Source organism: Antechinus flavipes, chromosome 1, assembly GCF_016432865.1.
Source record: "Antechinus flavipes isolate AdamAnt ecotype Samford, QLD, Australia chromosome 1, AdamAnt_v2, whole genome shotgun sequence".
NCBI classification, from domain to species: Eukaryota; Metazoa; Chordata; class Mammalia; order Dasyuromorphia; family Dasyuridae; genus Antechinus; species Antechinus flavipes.
The window spans coordinates 270,555,130-270,578,799 of record NC_067398.1 but is presented as its reverse complement, the minus strand read 5'-3'; the positions used below and the strand labels follow the sequence as shown (position 1 = coordinate 270,578,799).

The 23,670-nt window shown below is 35.4% G+C and overlaps 1 protein-coding gene across 1 annotated transcript in view; it reads right to left on the bottom strand.

The window, feature by feature from the left end:
• SNX30 (sorting nexin family member 30) overlaps positions 1-23,670 on the bottom strand; it is a 191,131-nt gene that overhangs the window by 64,204 nt on the left and 103,257 nt on the right. Inside the window, exon 3 of the mRNA XM_051961344.1 lies at positions 4,814-4,924. Coding sequence (XP_051817304.1) covers positions 4,814-4,924 — 111 coding nt within the window. The remainder of the gene's footprint in view (positions 1-4,813; positions 4,925-23,670) is intronic.

The window sequence follows — 23,670 nt, the reverse complement described above, 5'->3', positions numbered from 1 at the left end:
GGAGAATGGCTGAATAAATTGTGGTATATGAATATTATGGAATATTATTGGTCGATAAGAAATGACCAACAGGATGATTTCAGAAAGGCCTGGAGACACTTACACGAACTGATGCTGAGTTAAATGAGCAGGACCAGATCATTATATACTTCAATAACAATACTATGTGATGATCAATTCTGATGGACCTGGCCATCTTCAGCAATGAGATGAACCAAATCAGTTCCAATGGAGCAGTAATGAACTGAACTAGCTGTACCCAGTGAAAGAAATCTGGGAGATGACTAAGAACCATTACATAAAATTCCCAATCCCTATATTTTTGCCCATCTGCATTTTTGATTTCCTTCACAAGCTAATTATACAATATTTCAGTCTGATTCTTTGTGTACAGCAAAATAATGGTTTAGACATGTATACTTATTTTGTATTTAATTTATATTTTAACATATTTAACATGTATTGGTCAAGCTGCCATCTAGGGGAGAGGGTGGGGGCAAGGAGGGGAAAAATTGGAATGAAAGGTTTGGCAATTGTTAATGCTCTAAAATTACCCATGCATATAACTTGTAAATAAAAAGCTATTAAAAATAAAAAAATAATTAAAAAAAAAGACAACTAGTTGGATCTGGATGCAATAGGAGAGCTTGGGGTTTTTTGGGTTTTTTTGGTTGTTTTTTAAGCTAAAGTCTTTCTCATGTCTTAGCTTGTCTAAGGCAATGATCATTCATCAATTAAGGGTAAGTAAGAAATGAAGCAAAAAATGATCTCTTTTTCCTAGTCATAAAAAATTAATTTGATAAGGGAAGACTCTCAGAATTTCTGGCTAAAATAGAAACAAATGCTACTTATACATTCACTGTGAGAAATCAAAATTAAGAAAACAAAAACTATAATAAATCTTCATTCATATAAGTCAATCTCAAAGAAATAGAAAATGTGTTCAAATTGCATGAGAAGTTATATTTTTAACTATTCTAAACTAGCATTTCATCATGATAGAAAATGAGCGTCAGTGCACAACATAATATTTCTCCCTGTGATATCATTTTCATAATTAGTAAGGTCAATAATTACTGAAAACTTCTCTTAGTGTAGCATTGCCATAATAGATTTGCCAAGTTTCAAAGGTTCCTTTATACCAGTTTCAACAACATATTATTTTTTATTTTATATATATTCACACTCATATACATATTACATATATATTATTACACACACACACACACAAGCATAATCCATTTTTCCAAATCAAAAATCAGGGTATATGGTCTGACAAAAGATAGTCCTTTGCAAAAATCACATTAAAAGTACACCCTTTTCAAATGAAAATGAATGCTATTTAACTACAACGACCAAGACAGAAAATACATTTTTTTCCCCTTCTTTGGAGAGATAAGGGACTATAGGTATAGAATATTATATATGCTGTCAGATAAGGCTGATACATTGATTGATTCTACTGAAATGCAAAATGTTTTCCTGCTTTCTTTTTAATTCCATTAACAATGGGCAGGAAAAAGATATATTTAGAAATGAAGGTGCTATTAAAATAAACAAAAGATATAAATAAAAATAAAAATATGAAGGCTGAAATTTAGACCTCAGAGGATATTTATTTCAACCTCTTGTTTTACACAAATTCTTCCTACAACATTGCTGGCAAAAATAGGTCCTATAATTTGAGTTGCTGGCATCTAATGGCAATTTGGAAAATCGAGATTTTTGAATGACACCATTTGTAACTGTAAATCCAATTTTGATTTGAATTTGTGCTAAATTTTTTTATGATGTAGTCTCATTTAAAATGAGATGTATTCTCCTTTTAGGATAATTGTGATGTTTTATATAAATCACATTAATGCAAAATACACTTAGTGTTTGTCATTGTGATATACTTAGAAACTGCATGAATAAAAATTAAAAGTGTAATTGCTTTCAAATTATTCCACACTTCTTTCTAAATGCAATACAGAATCCCAAATTGATAGATGAAATGATTTTTATGTAAGATAATTCAGAAATGCATCCCTCTGAATTGATGTTATTTGGCTAGCAATTCAGTTTTGTTTTATGATTTAAAATCCATAATATTATTTGTGTTATTGGTAGGCTGCTAATTTTTATTATATTATGATTGTGAGAAAATCAAGTGTATAAGAAATGCTATGACTCTAAAAAATTATAAATAGAGAGTGATCTGATTATATTTTTAGAAAATTAACTTCTCTTTTAATCTGGATGCTATTAGATTATGAATTGAACTGTTAAAGAATGTGGTTACAATGTTTAAAAAACTGTTAATTTAAATGGGCATATTTTGATTTAAAATGAATAATAATAATAATTTACTGTTAGTGAAAAGTAAAACAGACTTTGTAAATTCTTCTCTGTGAAATTCTTTGAAGACTTACTAGGTCTCTTAAGACCTTCTATTTGAGCAAGGTCATCAAATCTTATCAGTTTTGGTAAAAAGCATGTTGTGAAATTCTAAAGTAATGAAGTGATTTAAGATAGGACTTCTCATGGCTAAAGTGAAAGAGTTTATAATTTGTTTTATAAAAAGTGATTTTTATCTGACCATAAAAATAATAGTTTTGTACCAGGAATAAAATGTACTGAAGTTACACCTTTAATTAATTAATATATATTTGATATTAATATTACTTAATTTTAGTAATATTATTAATTTTCAATATATTGATATGTTTATTTAAAATAATAAAATATTGATGTTTGATGTTATCCTCACCTAACTAAAACCTGACTCATGGAATAACATTATTCTTGTATTTTTATTATAAATAATAATACATTTTTATATTTCTCAAGTAAAAGGCTAAAGGGAAATTTGAGCATCCCAAAATGATTTAGCTATTGTGTGGAAGGATTCCCCCATCGATTACTCTGAAGGTATGTAAATCTCTCCTTTTAATAAGGCTATTGTGAGCCCTCTAAGTGCAGTTTAATCTGCAACAGACTTAGTTTACCTACAAAATCTGTATGATTCTGTTTTATGTTCTTTCAACTTCTATGGCCTAAGTTTGCTAGATTGCTGGATGTGAAAAATTACTTGTTGTTTCCATGACAATTTTTTCTATAAGAAATCTTATCAGAATCCTAATCTTTATCCAGGATTATTTTTCTACCTACTGAACTTGTGCTTATGCATAATAAAACCCAAGTTTTCACCTCTATAATTTCTATATTATGATATGTTTATTTAGCAGCAATAACCTACTACATTAACTCAAAAAGAGATATATTTTCCATAACAAGTCTCCCTTGATCTAAATAATTTCTATTTCCAAAAATCCTTTTGCCAGCTTAACAATTAACATTTCTTACAGTGTCTTAAGGTTCACAAAGCAACACTGAAAAGCTGGGAAGCCCATAAAGCTGGAATATGTAATCTTTTGTGTGTCACAGACCCCTCTGGAAGTCTGATGAAACCTAAGCATCCCTTTTTTAGAATAATGTTTTAAAATGCATTAAAATAAAAACATAAAGCTATAAAGAAAATCAAGGGTTAATGAAAATAAAGGAATTTTTTTCCTTACCAGGTTCAAAAACTCCCTGAAATTTTATCTATACAGCTCACACTGCTAAGAATGCTTGCCCTAAAAAGAATTTATGTGTGTGCATGTGTGCATGTGTGCATGTGTGTGTGTGTATGTGTGTATTAGATATAATACACAATAACTGATATACTGACAGGTAACATAAAATGACTTTAGAGATATCCTATTTGGAAAGAAAAGATTTTTACACAGACACAAGTAAATACTGATTCTATAGTGGACTATAATTCTACATTTAGCTAGAAAGGTGGACTAGGATAACAGAGGCATGCTGCAAAAAATACCAAAATCTCTCCTTGGAAGCTAGACAGAATAGGAAAATTAAGAGAGAAATAAAGAGTTCTATAAAGAAACAATTAAGTTTTTTCTCTATAAAGTTATTAAAGGTTGCTTCTGAAAAAGAAAGTATCTTTGAAGGCTTTTTGAGATCCCTAACTAATGCAGTCCTGGAATGTTTCAACTGAACCAGAAAGATGCTGACCTTCAACTCCAGTAGAAATAAACAACATTAAATTAAGCAAAAAATTAGAATTTAGCTTTAACAAGAAAGGTATTAGATCTGTTAACTGGTATCCGTACTCTTCTTTAAATGAAATTTTTTTTTAAAATGCAGACAAATGTTACTGTAATGACCATATCATTACACATTTTTGCTAATGTAAAAGATTAGAATTCTATAGAAAAAAAGAGTTAACTATTAAGCACATGTGTTCTCTCTTAGCCACATCCAGATAATCACAGACTGTTAACTTCTTGACAAATAACCGAAAGTATCACTGTTTACCTGCTGACAACTACCTAAATGCAAGGTATAGTGCTTGGAAGGAAAAAACAAAAGACTCTCTAGGGACGTTTTCAATCTCAAATATATTATAATTGTACACTCAATGTTAATACTAAGTTTATTTAGGACAAGGACACCTTAGTCCATAAACAATTTTTATGGAGACAGTTCAGATGAATAAACATCCAAGAGGACTTCACATTGAGTCTTCCCAAATCAGCAACAAAAAACTAATGATATATGATAATGATAAATGTGTGGTGTCCATAAGTAGAAAGGTACCTGTGATGTGTGTCAAACAAATTTAGAATATAAGTCCTCCCAAGGCAGACAATTTATTGTGTGAATGTTCTTTATAGCCTTTAGCTTAATGAAAGATTCAATTCACATTCTAAATAACCGGGAGGCAGACAAGTTGAATAGCGAGCTACAAGGGCTTACTACCTACGGGAATAAGATGGGTAGGCTGGGATTCTTCCAGTTTGTTCCTCAGCCAATCAAAATCCTGGTATCTTCGACGAACTGAATATTCTGGCAAGTCGAATTCTATCCGACTGGTCTACAAAAAAAGAAAGAGAGAAAATTAAACAAGAGACTGAAGGAGGCAGATAAAGAAAAACATGTGCATGTTTTCTCAGAATAAATCAGGTTTAAGGAAATAATGTATCCAAGTGCCTCTACCCCTCCCCACTCTACTGAAGCCAAGTGGCAAAGACTTTCAATTTTGGATGACAAATCATCTTGGCTCTACAAACTTAAAACTCAGAAACTGGAATCATGATGTTTGGTTTGTTTTCCCCCCCGAGCTTGCAGAAATGGAAACAGAGTTGGCCCTCAGAAGTAACTGTATTTAGAAATGGTGGGTTAGTGCTCCAATGAATGAATACTCTCCAAGACTTCTGAAGCCCACTATTTTCTCTTGGGAAGAGTGGGAAAGCAGAGATTGCTACTGGACCAAGACAGGCTGTGTACCTGAAAGAAGAAAAGGTTTAAATCATTTCCTTCTGCTAAATTGTTTGTGGTAAGGGTTTCTAGAGGTAGAGGTTTTAAACCTTATATTCTGGGAGACCACAAGTGGTTACATTCCTTATTTTCTTCTTTCCTTCCAGAGGCAGCTCAAATACCAGATTCTATATGAAACTTTTTGTAATCTTTTCCATCTACTATTACCTTTCCTCAAACTACCTTGTATTGAACCATTTGCTATTTATTCTTCTTATATTGTTCTAGTTATACATGCATATGACCTTGTGATCTCTCCCACCATTCCTTACCCTCCACTATGAGACTGAAACTCCATGTATCTAAGGATTATGTCATTCATTAGATTTACATCTCCAACATTTAGCATAGTCTGGTACATAGTAGGTATTTAATAAGTGCTTATTGATTGATTTGGGTCCTAAATAGGTGGAATTCTTTTCTGTATTTAAATAAACATTGGGCATTTTAGATGACTGTTATAGTTATCAAATGAGATGTTTGTAAAGCTTTTTATAAATGCTACATATTGTTATTATCCCAAATTTTCATCTCTGTCTCAAATAGCCAGGTTTTCCATTAAGGCATTTCTCCAAGGCAAAGTACAAGAGAACCAACTCAAACTAAAATTGTCAGGCTTACCCTTCAGAGTTGACATTCAAGAATGACTTCATGGCTTCACTAATACCAATAGGAGTCAAAAACTGGGCATTAAAATGACTACTCTGACAAAATCCCTAGAATTTGGCTCCTCAAAATCACATACAACTGGGTCTAATCAATCAAATCAATCATCAAACACTAAGTCCCTACTATTAAATGTTGGGCATTATATCAAGTGTTGGGGAAACAAAAAAAGAAGAAAAGACAGTCCCTGCCAATCTCAGCTTACAATCTAATGGAGGACAACATGCAAATATATATAAATGCATGTATGTACACACACACACACACACACACACACACACACACACAAAACAAGCTACAAACAGAATAAATAGCAAATAATAACAGAGGGAAAACACTAAAATTAATATGGGTTAGAGAAGATTCCCTATAGAAACTAAGAGAAGTCACGGAGGTCAATAGAGCATTCAAGGCATGGGGATTACCAGAGAAAATGCTTGAAGCCAAAAGATAAATTGTCTTGTTCATGGAACAGTCAGGAGGTCAGAGTTACTGGATGGAAGAGCACATATTGGGGAGGAAGATATAATAAATAATGAAGGGATCATGTCTTTAACATCCCTCCCTCCTCCTTCAATGTTCCCTTCTCCTGAATGCCCATGTTGTCACATTTCTCAGAAGGGATCAATAAATTTATATTGCTCTTTCTACATGGACACTAATTATATGTCTTTTCTTATTATATGTTTAAGGATATAACTGTTTCTAATAATTCTCTAACTACAAATCTTTCTCAGAGAAATGTAAATAACTTTAATTTCTTGCTTTGGAATATAGATACATACATAGATCTATTTATACATAACTATATTATTCAGTTAGTCAACAAACAAGCTTATATTTAACCAAAAAAAAAACATAACAGGGGATCCCAAAAGTTTTAGTATGATTTTAAGGTAATAAAGTTTAAAACCACATTAAGACTTTTTGCTCATGTTGTAAGACAGAAAATAGGTACATAGTAAATACAAAGCAATTTCAGAGTATAAAAGAAGACACACTGGCAGGGCGGGGGATAGTGCAAGGTCTCATATAGTAGCTTTTTTTTTTGGCTGAGGCAATTGAGGTTATGTGACTTGCCCAGGATCACATAGCTAGGAAGTGTTAAGTGTCCTCCTGACTTCAGGACTAGTGCTCTATCCACTATACCACCTAGCTGCCCCAAGGATGATCTATCTTTAAAGGGAGGTAGGGGTTCTGAGATGGAGCTTTCATAAATATAACACAATAGAGTAGACTGTGGTTTTATTGAATTGTACTATTTCAAATTCATTATAGTAATTTTAAAATAGTTTTTCTGTTCTATTTTAAAGTAAATAATACTTTATAAATAAAGAAAAATAATAGTAAGTGCTGCCTACAAATGAAAATCAGACTTTATTTTTAATGATATTTATTGGGCCCAAGAAAAACATCACTTGTCTCATTCTTAAATGACTGATATTGTTTTTCAGGTTTATGGGACCACATTTGTTAAATTAATACTCTAGAAAATAATAATAAAGATATCTAGAACTTGTTTAGCTTTTTCATTATCATCAAATACTTTATAAATATTATTTCATTTTATCCTCATAATAGCCCTGGGACATAGGTGCTATTACTATCCTCATTTTTATATAAGAGTAACTTTAAAGAGATAGTGGTTAAGTGACTTACTGTAGATCATATAGTTAGATATCTAAAGCAAGATTTGAATTCAGCTCTTTCTGAGTGGTTCTTTCTACTGACCCCAACACTTAGCTGCCAATATGAATTTTTTTCTTTAAAAGATTTTATTCATCTTTTAAATATCATTTTCATTTTCTAATATATTCCATACTCCTTCCCAAACAAAAAGAATTTTTTATGACAAATGGAGGAAATGTACTTTAAAAAATAGCATTCCAGCAAAACTAATCAACTCATTAACTAAATCTGATATTATATGCAATGTTCTATACTTACAATCTCTCTTCTGTTAAAAAGAGAGATTTATTTTTTCATCCCTTCCTCAAAAATAAAGCTAGTTGCCATAATTATACAACACTCAGTTTCCCTTTTTTATTATTTACATTGCTATAGTCACTGTATATCTTCTCCTATAAACACATTATTTCAAAACCAAACTTAATTAATTTAATTATGTACTCTCAGGAAAAGAAACTGCAAAGTAGCTCTAGAGTAAATAAATTAAAACCTTGGTGTACCCAAAACATGACCTGAGTGGACCCAAAATAAGCACTGGGTGAGATCTAAGCATTCTCCCTCACTCCAAAATGCCAAATGGAGACATTCCCGCTGAAATGAAACAGCAGCATCAACAGAAATAAAGATATTTCCCAGTCCAAGGCAATATCCTGGGCTAGTGAGGTACATGAGCTACAGTTTCCTGGAGCCTAATTTTATTCAAAAGATCTCTCCTCAATAGAACAGATATTAGCCCAGTATCTTCTGGCTTAGCTTTTCCCTTAAAGATACCCATCTAAATTCCTTTCTTTGGCAATTCAAGATCCTCCTCTTCAGCTCTCTATAAGGCTTCCTTTGTATATTTGCCAGTATTTCTAACTAAATAAACATAGTCAAAATAGTTTATTTTCCATTCCTTCAACCTGCTCTTCCTTCACTGTTTTTCTCATCCTGGCTCCCTTGTTGGCAACCCTAGAGGATCAGTTGGTTACTTGTCCTTGGCTCTCAAAGAGGATCAAAATGATATTACTATGTTAGAGTAGAGTGACAGTGTGTCTTACAGTGTGTCCAACTCTGGCTGATCAGAATACTCTGCCACAGGTTAGACACAAATAGTCCCTGTGAACATTTGGGATGGACTCTAACTCTGTGCATCTCACTTTTCTTTTGGGCTAAATCAATTTTGCTTTGCTCATAGAGCATGGCACCTTCTTGGATGAGAGCACGCCATGCTGGGTGGTCCTGTGCCAGTGTTTCCCATGTCACACAATCAGTTTTAAAGTTTTTAAGACTCTGACCACCTTGTGAGAGCACTTGCTCTGTGTTGAGTTCTCCATAAAATAATCTTTTGGGCAAATAATTGAGAGTATTGGTGCATGATTTTTTTAACCTAGAGGCCAGGCAAAAATAAAAGATAACCCCCAAGTCTAATATTCAATCAGTTACTACTTCCAGTTGCAAGATCATCAACTTAGACTTGGAAGGGGCATTGGAGACTATCTTGAGGATGTTCTTTACTTTGCAAATGAAAAAAACTGTAGTGCAGAGAGATAAGTGACTCATCCAAGCTCCCTTTTGTAGTAAGTGGCAGATCCTGGAGATGAAGTGTTCACATCTATATCAACCATCTGTTCCCCTTTGTCTCTGTCTCCAAAACTACCACACTAGCACAGGCTCTCTTTACCATCCACAGAAACCAACAAACTCATATAGAAATGAATCCCTGAAGACTGAATAGTGACTTAAAGTGGTACAAATTAACATTATACTACAATGTATTTTATTTCTTTTGTTAAATATTTTCTAATTGAATTTTAATCAGATTTGGGCCAACTATTTTCAGTCCTCTCAAACACACTCTTTACTCTCCTGCTATTGACTAAGTATATTGTTCTCTAATCTGGAATGTCTTCCCCCATTTACCTGCTGAAAAACATATATTTTGTCTTTATATTGTTAGTACCCAGCACAATACCTAAAACACAGAAGACACTTAATAAACGCTTGCTGCTTGATTGTATGCCTATGTAATCTTTAAAACCCCGTTCAAAAGTCAATCGTTCCTTCTTTCACATCCAATGAATAATAATCCTTCCCCTTTGATTCTTTCAAAGAACCTAGTTTTATAAGTCTACCATGTATTTACCATAAAATGTGCATTACAACTATGGTTGTCTCTTCTCCATTGTTAGGACAGAAAATAATAAACTCTAATATATAAACTACTTTGGGATACTTTGTCTATCAAAACTTTGTGACCCGAGCACATAGTAGTCACAGAACAAATGTTTAACTAAATTCTATTATTGCCCTTTTTTATCCTCCCGATGATCATTCATTTTTAGTTTTAAAAACACCTCAGTAGTAGCATTTTATATCTCCTCTAAGTATCTCTTTGCATAAAGGAAAGTAACAAGGGAAAGAAAGGGAGAAGTTTGCATTTTCAGCCACATTCCTAATTAGCAATGTGCTCTAGAGATCAAGATCACTTTAGGAGGTCCAGAACATTTCTTCTATCTGATTGAATCTAAAGGATGCAAGAAGCTGGTTACTTGATTCAGAGAATAGTTAAGAGGATCAATTGGGAGCAAAAAAAACCCAAATTGATATACCTATTAAGTAAATACTACTAATGGGAGTAGTCTTTTTTGTCTGTATTGCTCATAAGGTTTACAACATGACAAAATGCTCTCAGGAAAGGACAAAGGAGAAGAAAAAAGGAAGGAAGGGGAAGGAGAGAGAAAGAGGAGAGAAGAAGATATGACGGTACCTCCTACCTTATCTATATGTGTCCCAGCTGCAGAAACAGCTTTTGACAGGGGAGTAAAACTGTGTTCCCTTTAATCTGTAAAATTATTACTTTAAAATTGTGTCCCCTTTTTATCTGTAAAAGAAGGGAGATTCCTGGTCTTCCAGACTCCAGAGAGTCTATGAGAGAGAGCATATCCTTCTGACTAGCCTTTTCTAAGGCAAATCACCTCTCACCCCCCCCCCCAAATTGATAACCTGATCCCCATTCAAATTCAGGCTGAAAAAGCCTTCAAAGTAATTTCATTCAATTGGGAGATAGTGGTCTGATTAGTTCAAACTGCCCCCAGCCCCCTGCCAAGATCTGCTCATAAAATAGGTTTTTGCTCATTCATTCTTTGCAGAACTTCCAAAGTAGCATGCTTTGCCTCTTTGGCATAGATGCCAGTTCTCCTGCCCACTGTGAAGACATTGTCTTCTCAGTGCCAGCCTCCATTTCCCTAATAGGACTTTGCCACTTGGAAGTCAGTCTCCTAGCAAAAGCTGACTTCTGCAGTGCCAACAATAAACTTCCTTTTTCCAGTCTAATATTTCAGGTTTGTGAATTCTTTCACATTCCCACAAAGAGGGATTCTCACAATTTTCTAAACTGCCACTAACCACATCATTTGGTTCCCTAACCAGGAAATCCCCCCAAACTTGGACGAATGTGACGACTGCACTAGCACCCAGGACATCCCAGAATCAGCTGGAGTCAGGATAAGCAAAAGTTCTCAGTCTTTATTCTTGGTCTTTAGATGCAGGATAGAACAGGATGGAAGCAGAATCTCCGTGACTGCCTTCTCCCTCGTCTACCGCAAGAGTGACCCTGGCTCATCTTACTCCACCTCCTAGTCCCTCCTACAATCTCTGTATACACCAATCACCGAGCCAGCACAGGATAATGGGAAGGACCATTTTGCAAGCATATGCCCATAGAGTACTGTCCAATCAGTAGTTAGCCTCAAGTGCTGACCTCAGTGCATCGACTCAATAGTTTCAGTCCTCTACAGATGAGGTAAAGCCTTTTCTTGTTGTCTATTCCATAGCTGGATATTCAAATACCTGGGAAGATTTGAGTCGTTGGAGCCCCAGGCTTGAGCAGTATTCTCTCAGGGATGCCTGGCTGAGAATACCTGCATTCTCTGACGAAAAAAGCCCCCTTACTCAAGGAGCATTTTGTCATCTTTCCCTTTCTAGAGACGCCTAGAGCTGGATGGAGAGCTATAGAATTGGGAAAACTAATGCTTCTTTTTTTTTTTTCTTTTTGGCAAAAATGGGACAATACACCTCTGCTTCTAAAAATCCTTCCTTGAGCAGAGACAAATTCGTCTTGAAAGATCTCAAAATTGGAAAGCTTAAATTAAAACAGCATTGTAGGATGCTACTTAAATTTGCTGGAAGGAAATCAAACTCCCTCCTTTCAGCCCCTCTAGGGACGGGGAGGCTCCCTTTGCATCCCTATGCAGTTTTAAATCCTTTTCAGAACAGGACCATACCCATCCCAGACTGGCTGTCTATCTCTTAAGGGAACTGGAACTATTAGCCCTTTCAGAAAGCATGCTTATCCCTTATATTTTAAAACTGGATTCAGTTTCCCTGGGATGGCCATCTGCCTTAAAGCAGGAGTTGTCAAGTTTGAAGAAGCCTCAAAACTAATTTTGGGACAGCTATTAGAGGTTTTAACTCCCCATCAGGGTCAGAACATTTTAGAAGCCAAAGGACACCAGTGGCTTGGTGGAAGACCTAATAGATGGCAGGGTCTCCTACCTGATCTGACTCTCTGGATGCGTCACACTCTTGACCCTGAACCCTGCTTCCTGAAAATGGGGAAAGAAAGGCAGGTTATTCTTTGATGACTCTCACGGACCTCTGCCCTAACTAGAGCTTTGGAACTGGGGAAGGGAATGAAAGTGAACACTTATAATGACTCCAAATATGCTTTTCATATTTTGCATATGCACATGAGGCTATCTAGAAAGAAAGGGGTATGTCCTTTCTCCCTATGACTGGGTTCAGATCAAGCACTATTGGTCTTGCACTCTAGGCTACAATGCCAGCACCTCAAACACAGCCCCCACCCCTTCAAGGAGAAAAAAGCAGGGATTTGGGGAAAATGTTCTCTGGTTCTTAAAGGCATAGCAATGCTAGCCCCCTGGGTGTGAGATACTTAGATAACATGAAAACATTCTCTCCAACTTTACTGCCACAATCAACCAGCTGGACAACAAAACTGCACATTCTCTCTGGGAGATCCAAGAATCCTTGGACTCTTTTGCTAACATGGTTTTAGATAACCAAATGGCCTTAGATTATCTCCTTACCTTTAGCAGAGGTGTCTGCACCCTTAAGGGTCAATACCTCTTGTTGCATGTACATTAACAATTCAAGGGAGGTCGAGTGTGACACTGAGAGAATCTTAGAAAAAACTGGATGGATGCAAAACATTCATGAAAAATTCCTTACCGCCCCCCCCCCCAAAAAAAATCTTCCTCTAGGTGGGGTTCCTGGCTATGGTCTCTTCTAACTCCTATACTAGCTCCACTTGTAATTATCATCTTCTTACTCATATTTATTTGGCCCCTGCATTTTCAAACTGCTTGCTCATGAGATTTTGCTACCTCTAAGTTCCAAGCTGAGAATTTTCAACTTCTCCTCCAGCCTGCAGACTGATTGGGACACACAATTAGATGCCCTGCTGTGGTTTTCAAATCTCACACCACCCCTTCTGGCTTGCACCCCTCCCAGTGAACTTGGGGATATCTCTATAACCCTTGTCAGCTTGAAGCAGTTACAGAAGTCTGAGATATTTGCCCCTTTTTCTCCAAATGAATTTGGGAGTAAGTGCTTGAGGGGAAATGATGGGGGTGTACAACTGTACTCCCTTTAATCTGTAAAATTATCACTCTGAAATTGTGTCCCCTTTTGAGCTATAAAAGAAGGGAGATTTCTGGTCTCCCAGGCTCCATAGAGTCTATGAGAAAATGTATTTCTCAGGCTGGGCCTTTTAAAGGCAAATCATCTCTCCCATTGATAGCCAGATTCCATTCAAATTCTATTGGCAGGTCTGGGCCTGATATTGAGTGACTGAAATTCCAAGATGAGTATCTAGGCCTGGGGTGGGAGGGGGGTGGAGAGTGGGGAGACTAGCTTTCTTTTCAACCTGAAACTTGAGTCTCAGTTTTTCTATTAAAGGGCAATTTTGGACTCATTTCTTTGCAGAGTCCAAAGCAGAACTATACCTTGTCAAGTAACCTCTCTCTCTTTGACATAACTGCCCGTCAGGATCCCTGCCCGCTATGAAGACATTCTCTTCTCACTGTTAACACGTCTGTTTATCTCTCTGCCAGGATTTCTCTGCTAGAACATTTATCTCTTTGCCAGGACTTTGTCACTCAGAAGTCAGTCTTCCTAGAAAAAGCTGACTTCTGCAGTACCAACAATAAACTTCCTTTTGCCAGTATAAAATTTCAGGTTTGTGAATTCTTTCATGTTGGACCTGCACCAAAGAGGGGTTCCCACATCTCTCTAAACTGCCACTAACTGCATCAGTTTCTCAGTCTAGTACAGATGGACAGGAGCCTGTCTTGACTTGACACATAGTAAATACAATTTCAAATGAAAACAATAAATTATGTCAATTGGCAGGGGAGGGGCCTGGTGGAAGTTCTTCCTTGACATATTCAGGGTCTCCTACATAGTCAGGATCCACTATTTCAAGTTCAAGGGAAGAAAGGAAGGAAGGAAAGAGGGAAGGAGAAAGGGAGAGAAGAAAGAAGGGAGGGAGGACAGGAAGGAGACAGGAAAGGAAAGTGGGAAGAAAAGAAGGAAGGGAGAGAGGGAGGAAGGAATGGAGAGACAGAGGGAAGGAGAAGAGAGGCAGGAAAAAGGGAGGGAGGGGAAGAGGAAAGAAGGAATTATTAAGTGCCAACAATACTGGGTGCTAAGCTGAGCACTTTACAAATATTATTTCATTTGAACTTTTCAACTACCCTGAGAGGTAGGTGCTACTATTACCTTATTTTACAGAGGAGGAACTTGAGGCATACAGAAATTAAGGGTTTGCCCAGGGTTCATGCACTCTCAAATCTGAGACCATATTGAAACAGAGTTTTTAAAACTCTTAGGTTCAGAGCTCTTTTTTTTTTATCAGCTGTGTCATCTAGCTGCCCTAGTTATTGGATGGGGCATTTACATCCAGACAGTAACATCAGAAACTGGACAGAAAAAGGAGACCATTAGCCCTTTTATATCTACAATTTGTAATATGTATATCATAAAAGGTTTTCATTTTCATAGGGCTAAACTCTCATAAGAGTACTTTTAAAAATATATTTTCTCTGATTTAGAGTTACATGAGAAAAGACTTGGTACTCTTTCAATAGCACTATAGGACATGAAAGTTGAGAAAAAGAAAGAGAAGTAAAATCATATTAAAATATTCATAACAGAATTTTCTATGCTAATCAAAAACTGGAACTCAAGCCAGAGGGCAGTCATTCATTGAGAAATGAATGGCTGAATAAAGTGCCATATGAATGTAATGGAATATTATTATGTCATAAGAATTCAGGACTTCATAAAGACATATATTGAACTGATAAGCGATGAAAGCCAAACTATTAGAACAAAATATGGGATGCTACTCCATAAGAGCTCATATAACTGAATGTGGAGGTTATTAAAATTCTGAGTTATTATCAGTAAATGTTTGGTTTATATACCTATATGCCCAGAGTTGCAAAAACCTTCTCAGGTGAAAAGGGATCATGAATGGAAAGAGTTGTCCTATATTAGTGTGTGTGTGTGTGTGTGTGTGTGTGTATGAATATGATAATCAGATTGGAAAGGAAAACAATACTCAAAGGTGGCTGAATGCCTATTATATTCTACAACCAGTGCAGGTTCCAGAAGACAGATTATGAAACACAAATTCCTATACTTGGTGAGCAAATAGAATACAGGAGCTGAATACTGCACATGAAGAAGATGTAGTCATTGTGTTGACTGATTTTGCATAATTTTGACATAAGAGAAAGTCTGGATTCAGGGAAAAACTATCTGGAAGTGATTAAAAATGTATCAAGTGAACTTTTAAAAAATATATTTTCTAAGCTCAATAAAGTCACTCTCAAAGAAAGCATTAAACAGAGCAGAGATAGAGATACAAAAGTAATTGAGGGAACTTCATCAATTCAGTCCTCAATTATCTCTGCCTTATATAGTAGTCTCCAAATTTTTTTAATCATATATTTCAATTAGTTAAAGACACGTATATACAATGCCAACAAATATATGGGTTTACTGATTCATAAGTTATATAATGTTCTGCTATACTAATAATTATGGGCATCATAAAATATGTAAAAAATAGAAACAAAATATGAGACAAAAAAGAAACAACATTTGATTCTAAATCTATAAGGAGCCACTAGAGTTTTTTGAATAAGAAAATAACATGGCCAGACCTCTATTTTTGGAAAGTCACTTTGGTAGCAGTACACAGGATGAAACATAGAAGGCAAAGACTGAAGGCAGAAAGATCAATAAGGTTATTACAGTAGTCCAAACAAGAAGTGATAAAGTCACAACAGTGACTGTAAGTGGAAGGATGAGGGAAGGACACTGAAGATGTTGTGGTGGTAGAAATGATAAGACTTAGTTACTGATTAGCTACAAGGGGACAGGGAAAGTGAGAAGTCAAGGAAAATACCAAAGTTGGGTGCCCAAGTGACTTGATGCATGTGACTTGACCATTGCTCTGTCCACTGCCACCAGATGTGCTAATCTGAGATCAAAGATCAAATCACTAAGAAATCCCAAGGAAACACCACTGCAATGCTGCAAAGGAGAAAAGAAAATGCAGCTCATAAATTAACAAGTTAATCCTGAGCCACTTGCACTGACTTTTTAAATATATTCTGCACAGCCTAGCTTTCATTGAGGATTTCTTTCTTGCTTATTACTCTTAAGAGTCTCAAGGACAAGAATGGTCACATTGTCAACCAACTCTCCTGGACTAAATCTTCTACTAAAACAAAGCTTTCCTTTGGAAGTGGGTTTCTAGATGCATTGTTTTCTTTCTCAAGAGGCTAAGATAAACCCTGAATACTTTGAATACTAAAGGACTATGGGGCCCTCACATTGTTTTTCACAGTTTGACTAATAGCAAAGATATCAAATCATCAAACTTACTAAGCTATAGAACCAAAATATAAAGGATTTGTGTAATGGACACTGGACATTGGACAAAATGTAGGTTCCAAGAGGGTAAATAATGTATTTATTTGTGTTTATATCACCAGTATCTAACATTGTGCTTACCAGAGAATAGATACTTAATGAAATTCTACCTCTGTTGCAGATTATCTGGGTGACCTTTGTTAGTCATTTAATTCATTATTAGTGCTCAGTTTTGTCATCTGTAAAATGAAAGGATTGAACTAAAAGGCCCCCAAATCTCTCATTCTAGACAAGGGCTTTTTAACTTTTTTGTATTATGGATTCCTTCGGTTATCTGGTAAACCCTACAGAGACCTTCTCAGAATAACATTTTTAAATAAATAAAATAAAATACACAGGAAACCAATTATAATGAAATAGTTATCCAACAAATTTCTTTAAAGGAAGTTCATAGATTCTAGGATAAAAAATCCTAGACCCATGGGCCTGTTATATAATGTTTGATGCACAGAGCAAGGAAACAGATCAAGAGGACCTGAGGATTCCAACTCTAGGAGTCACAGAATTTATGTGCAAAATTTAATGCAAAGCATTATAACATTAAAATAAATAGATTTCTTTACATTATAAATGTTGGCAAAAACAAAACAAAACAAAACAGTGCTCTCATAGGATTAGGGTAGATATTTTGACACAAGAAAATACATCAAGAAATCCTTTTCTCTATTTTAATGTATTTATAAACACCACTTGTTTATTACTAACTGATTGAGGGGTTGCAGAACCAGCTTGAAATTCAGGCAGCAGATAGGGCTAAGAGATATAAATAAGCTTCCTTTTAAAATGCTGTGTGCATGTTTGAACACTCAGAATTCTTTAATAGCAGTCTAATTATGGGAAAGTAGACAGAAACAGATCAGTGAGTCAAATGTCACATTCGCCATCAAGGAAGCTACTTGCAGTAAGCTCAGATATTCAATGGAAATATCTGAGCAAAGAACAAAAAGAAAATGTTAACTCAAACAGGCAAACAACCTCACAACCCTCTCAGCTTTGTCTGTCATGTTTTAGCCAACTAAGATCAATAATTCAAGCTCAAAGCATACACAGAGTAGAGAAAATATTTTCCCTTCAGCTTCTGCACAGTACTCTCTGAAGCTGGCAAGCATCCTAATAGCACATCACTTTAGACTTTACTAACTTCAAAATCTTTGATGGTTCAATATAAAATAAGAAATTTATCCTTAATTAAAGTTTCTACCTCTTCATCTGAAGTTTTTTTGAGTTTTAAGAATTAAGGCACTTCCAACATTTAAAACTTAGTAGTTTAATATCAAACCCTAAGCTTAAAAACCCAAGTCATATATCCTTAACTTCTCAAAATACTTGGCAATTTTAATATATTAAAAGGCTTGATTATAATTATTATGTAAACTAAGCCTTTAATTTTTCAATCAATTCATCTTTATCATTAGTTATCTATATTTTATTTTAGAATTTTAGAATACTATTTCTGAATGTATGATATGAAACTTTATATGTATACATATACGCACATATATTTAAACAAAATATTTTTACATTCACATTAATTTACATTACATTAACTCAATCTGAGCTCTTAATCTATCCATTTCCACCTGTTTAATTTCAGTGGGTTTTTTTTTAACTTTTAACATTTTAAAAAATGACTAATTATTAAGCCAAAGGCAAATAACAGATATATAAAATTATTATATTTATATATTATTACATACCACATAAATGCTACAAACATTATAAAATGGTAATAAATCTGTTCATCTGTTAATAATGTAAGTAAGAATGGGTGAGTCAAACTAAATACTCACAGTGGAAATACAAATCAGAAGCAACAGAATCTTGAAAAACATTAAGACATTGTTTTTATAAGATCTCTCCAGGAAGGAGAAAATAATATAAAGACAAAGTTCATCTGATCCTCCAAAGAACAACAACTAGGTAGCACAGGGGATAGAGAAGAAGGTTCCCTTCTAAAGGGAGAACACAACAATTAGGAACATACAGAATACCTATAGAGTCGATAGAAAGTAATTTCAATGGAAATGTACTTACAGATGGGGACCCTAGGGAAAACCTCTTTAAACAACGTAGGATTTGAGCTTTTTTGAAAGAAGGCAAGTGAGCTAGGACATTAGGAGAGAAAACATTTCAAGCACAGAATGTAGCTGGCACAAAGGCACACAGTTGGGAGATGGGAGCATTGTGTGAGCAGAAAGGCAAGCAGGAAGACCAGTGTACCTGGATCACACAGTAGGTTAGAGTAAGGAAAGATAGGAAGAAGGCAGATTCAGAAGAGTTTTAAATTCTAAACAGAATATCTTACACTTGATTCTAGTGGTAATAGGAAGCCACTGGAACTACCTGAGCAGAAAACTGACATAGTGTTTGCTATTGTTCAGTGGTACATGACTCTTTGTGACTCCATTTAGAGTTTTCTTGGCAGAGATACTTCATTTTCCTTCTCCAGGACCATTTCATAGATGAGGAACTGAGGTAAGGAGGGCTGAGTGCCTAGCCTAGGATCATATAGTTGTCAAGTGTCTGAGGCTGGAGTTGAACTCATAAAGATGAGTCTTCCTGACTCTGCCCTCTATCCACTGCACCACCTAGCTTCAATTTAGGAAATTCACTTTCAGTTGAGCAGAAGATGGCTTAAAATGGGGAGAGATTTCAATCAGGAAGACCAGTTAGTAGGCTATTGCAATAACAGGGCAAGAAGTGGTGAGGGTTTGTATTGGAAATTGAATCTACAGGAGCTGATGATGTCAGAAAGAGAGAATATATAGAATGAGAGAAGAGAAACAGAGGCAGAGTCATAGAATGTGCCCATAACTGATGGGTATGACATGTATGAAGAATTTGCAAAGGAAATTTAGATTTAGATTGATTTAGAAAGAATAGGTCTTCTGTGTGGAGAGAGATCATTTTGTTTTCAGAAACATTTTCAGTCTAGAAGTAATGATTCAAACTTTTTCTTGTAAGCCAGCGGCTTTGGGAAGGAAAGAGGAAATGGTGCTTAAGATACTTTTTTTTTTCTTATCTCTTCCCCATTTTCCAACAAAAACAATCATATTAGATACTAGCAAAGAGAGGAAAGGGATTCCTGTTACTATGACTTCATCATGTTGGGAGCTCTCAGTGATTAACTTCCTGTGCCAGTGAACATCACACTCTGCTCTGCAACTTATTTTACAGTGCTATTGGGGACACTAAGAGTTAAATAACTATCCCAGAGCAGAGATGCTGGACTCCAATCCAGGTTTTTCTGACTCCAAAGAAAAATTTTCAACTATCATGTTATCCCCAGAAGTTTTCTTTAAAAAACACTTTTCCCTTTTAATTCAGATGACTTGATTCTCTGATGACTTGTGTCCAGTTTTTCAAACAGTTTCTGCCTCAGTAAAAAGTTTCTATCAATAATATATTCAGAGTGAGTCAAAAAAGGCCTATCAACCCTTTCCCAAATCACATTTTACCTCCTCAAAATGGCCTTTGTTCAGATTATTTCCCAGGCCTGGAATTTCCACACACCCTTCCTACAAATCTCATATCTTAGCAATCTTCAAGGCTTGGCTTAAAGGCAATCTCTTCTATGCCAATGAAGACCTGAGTTCATATGCACAACCTCGGATCCTGATTAGTTGTGTGACCCTGGGCAAGTACCTTAGTCTGCCTCAGGTTCCTCAACTATAAAATGGGAACAAAAAGGAGAGAATATATTTGTAAAATGCTTAGTACAGTGTTTGGCACATAGTGCTTGAGCACAGTACCTTTTAAATGTTTTCACACTTCACACTTTGTATTGTATTAATTTGTATACAATTCTTATTTCTACTCCCTTAAGCTTACAAACTTCTAGAAGGCAAGCACCATTTCTTTCTCATCTTCATATCACTTTTTTGGTATTTCACACATGTAGAAGCTCAAAGAATATTTTCACATTGACATTCCTATTTTTTATTAACTTGGTAACTCCTGAGATAGAAGTAAGGTGTTTACTATATCACAAACCCTTAATAAAGCTTTATCAATGATTTAGAAATTAGGCAATTCTAGATGCCCTGATCTAATCAGATCTGCTATAATATCCCTTTCAAAGTGCAAATCTGTTGGAACATGATTGATATATTAAGAAACATTTTGAGCATAACAAGAATTTTGCTTACTTGAGGTTTCTTCCCCAAGAAACAGCTACAGTGAAGAAAACTGCACCACTCTGCAATAACTCACAAGTTGCAACTCTTCTGACATCCCCTTCCACAAACAAACTTCATGTTTTTTTCAAAGTAAAGCCTCATACTTATATAATCCTCCAGTGTTGTAGGAGCGATAGGCAGAGGAGGTAGGACTGAAATCACTCTCCACACCTTTGAAAAGGCCTGATACCCTAAAGCCCACGCAATTTATCTGAGATTTTGCAACTCCAGGTCATGGGACCCCAGAGTAGAGGCTGTCCACACTGTCATTATAATACTTATGTATTACATATATAAAACTGTGCTACCTTTTTAAAAAGTAGGTTTCTATCTTTTTTATGTGTCAATGATGAAGTTTTTGAGTGTGTTCTCCCAGACCCATTTTTCTCACAAGTTCTGTGACTTTGCATGAGTGATTTTGCTTTGGGGAAATGTATATATTGATTTTACTAAAACTGACTGTACTCTTTTCTTCAAGTCCTAGGGAATTAATTAATCTTTGGATCTAATTTAGATAATTTTCTACTTTTTGCCATATAAGTTGTTTCAACTTCAGGAAAGATGATTATTTAGGATCAAATGATTTTTTTTTTTAAAAGACACGGTATTTTTTTTAGAACTAAAAGATACCTGAGAAATTATATCGTCTCAGGTGTTTAAGCCTGGTGTTTATAGACCACAAACCAGAGGGTCTGTGAATAGATCTCAGGGAGTTAAAGAACTTGGATGGGAAAAAATTATAACTTTATTTTTAGTAACTTTTGGTTTCCATTGTAATTCTATGCATTTTATTTTTAAAATTTTATTAGTATTTTATTTTTCCAAGGTACATGTAAAAACAATTTTTAACATGTTTTTAAATATGTTAAGTTCTAAATTCTCTTTTTCCTCCCTCTTCAGCCCCCCTCATTGAGAAGGTAATCAATTTGATATAGGTTATAGATATGTAGCCATACAAAACAGTTCCTTAATAATCATGTTGTAAAAGAAAATATAGATGAGGGAAGCGGGAAAGAGAGAAGGGGAAAGGGAAATCTCATGAAAAATAAAGTTTAAATGTCAATCTGTATTCAAATACCATCAAGTAGTTCTCTTTATATATGTAATACATATGTGTGTGTGTGTGTGTAAAAATATATATATATATATATATATATATATATATAGGTATGTATATATCGTTTTGCATTATAACTCTTTCAAAATTATCTTGGATCATTGTATTGCTGAAAAAGCTAAATCATCCACAGCTGATCATGTTATAATTTTGTTATTACTCTGTAGACAGTATATTTTACTTTGCATCATCTCATGGAAGTCTCTCCAGATTTTTCTGAGAGCATTCTGCTCAGCATTTCTTATAATACAATTATATTCTATTATAACCACATATCATAATTTGTTCAGCTATTCCCCATTTGATGGGCATCCTCTCAATTTCCAATTTTGCCACCAGAAAAGAAGTTATATTTTTGTATACATAGGTCCTTTTCTTCTGTATGTGTGTGTATGTGTTTTATCTTTTCTTGCACACAGACCTAACAGTGGTGTTACTAAGTTAAAGGGTATGCACAGTTCTAAACCGCTCTACAAAATCAGTTCACAGCTCCAACACTGCATTATGAAAATGTTTCACTTTCCCCCATATCCCCTCCATCATTAATCATTTTCTTTTTCTGTCCTATTAATCAATTTAATAGATAGGAGGTAGTACTGAATTAGTTTAATTTGCATTTTTTCCAATCAATAGTGATTTAGATCCTTTGAACACTTTGTCATATGTACCCTTCACTACCTCCGTTTGTTAGGTTTATTATCTTCTAAGCTTTGGTCAATTCACCTTCAAATGACCAGCACTAGACTGTTGTATTGACCAGCTTCAGGGATCTGACTCAGAATTCATTGGGTAACTCACTTCAATCACTTCCTGGCCCACCTCTCCAGTTCTATGTTCATTCCCAGCAGAAAGTAGTTTCAGAAGATGAGATCATCACCCCATACCCTAAAGAACTTTGGGTTCCATTTGTTTGGAGGGAAACTGATTGTTGGGGTGAATGGAGCCAGGCAAACTACTACCCAGTGTCTGAATGGGCCCTCAATAAGATGCAAATTGACTCTGTGCTAATCTCTCCTATTGTGCCCTGATAACCAACTTTTTACCCCTGTAATGTCACCAAACTTTGGCTTCAGTTTATTTCTGTAATATTTCAACCCCTAGGACACTGTATTTCACTCCCAGTTTCAGGACACTATCTAAGTGTCTCAGGATTTGGCCCCTAAAATTTCAACATTGGTGTGCCTTAGACCCCCTTCTGTTTAGGGATCCCCAACCCACTTTTCAAAAGATTTAACAAATTAAAAGAATGAGGTTCTGAATGGTGTGGTGGGAAGAGAGCAATTGAAAAATTGATAAAAAGTATTTTCTGGAGCAAGCAGGAAGAAGATTCTGATAATAGAGATTGGTTTAGTTCTGTGGTCCCACCCTCTGGAGGTAATCCAGTCAGAAATACAAGTTCTGTCAAGTCCCTGAAGCTAAATTTTTCCTACAAAATAACTTATGGATCATGGCTTTGCTACTGTCCTCCTTGGGTCAGTCTATCTTTTTCCTTACCATTCCTCCCCTCATGCCATGTGATATCTCCCCTAACTCTACTATGCTTCTCAAGCCCGCTTCTCTCCCTTATAGCTAATACTTTTAGGGTGTTAAGCCATTTTCAGAGTTTAGCCTGCCAGTTAAAGACATGCCCCAATCTCACGGGGT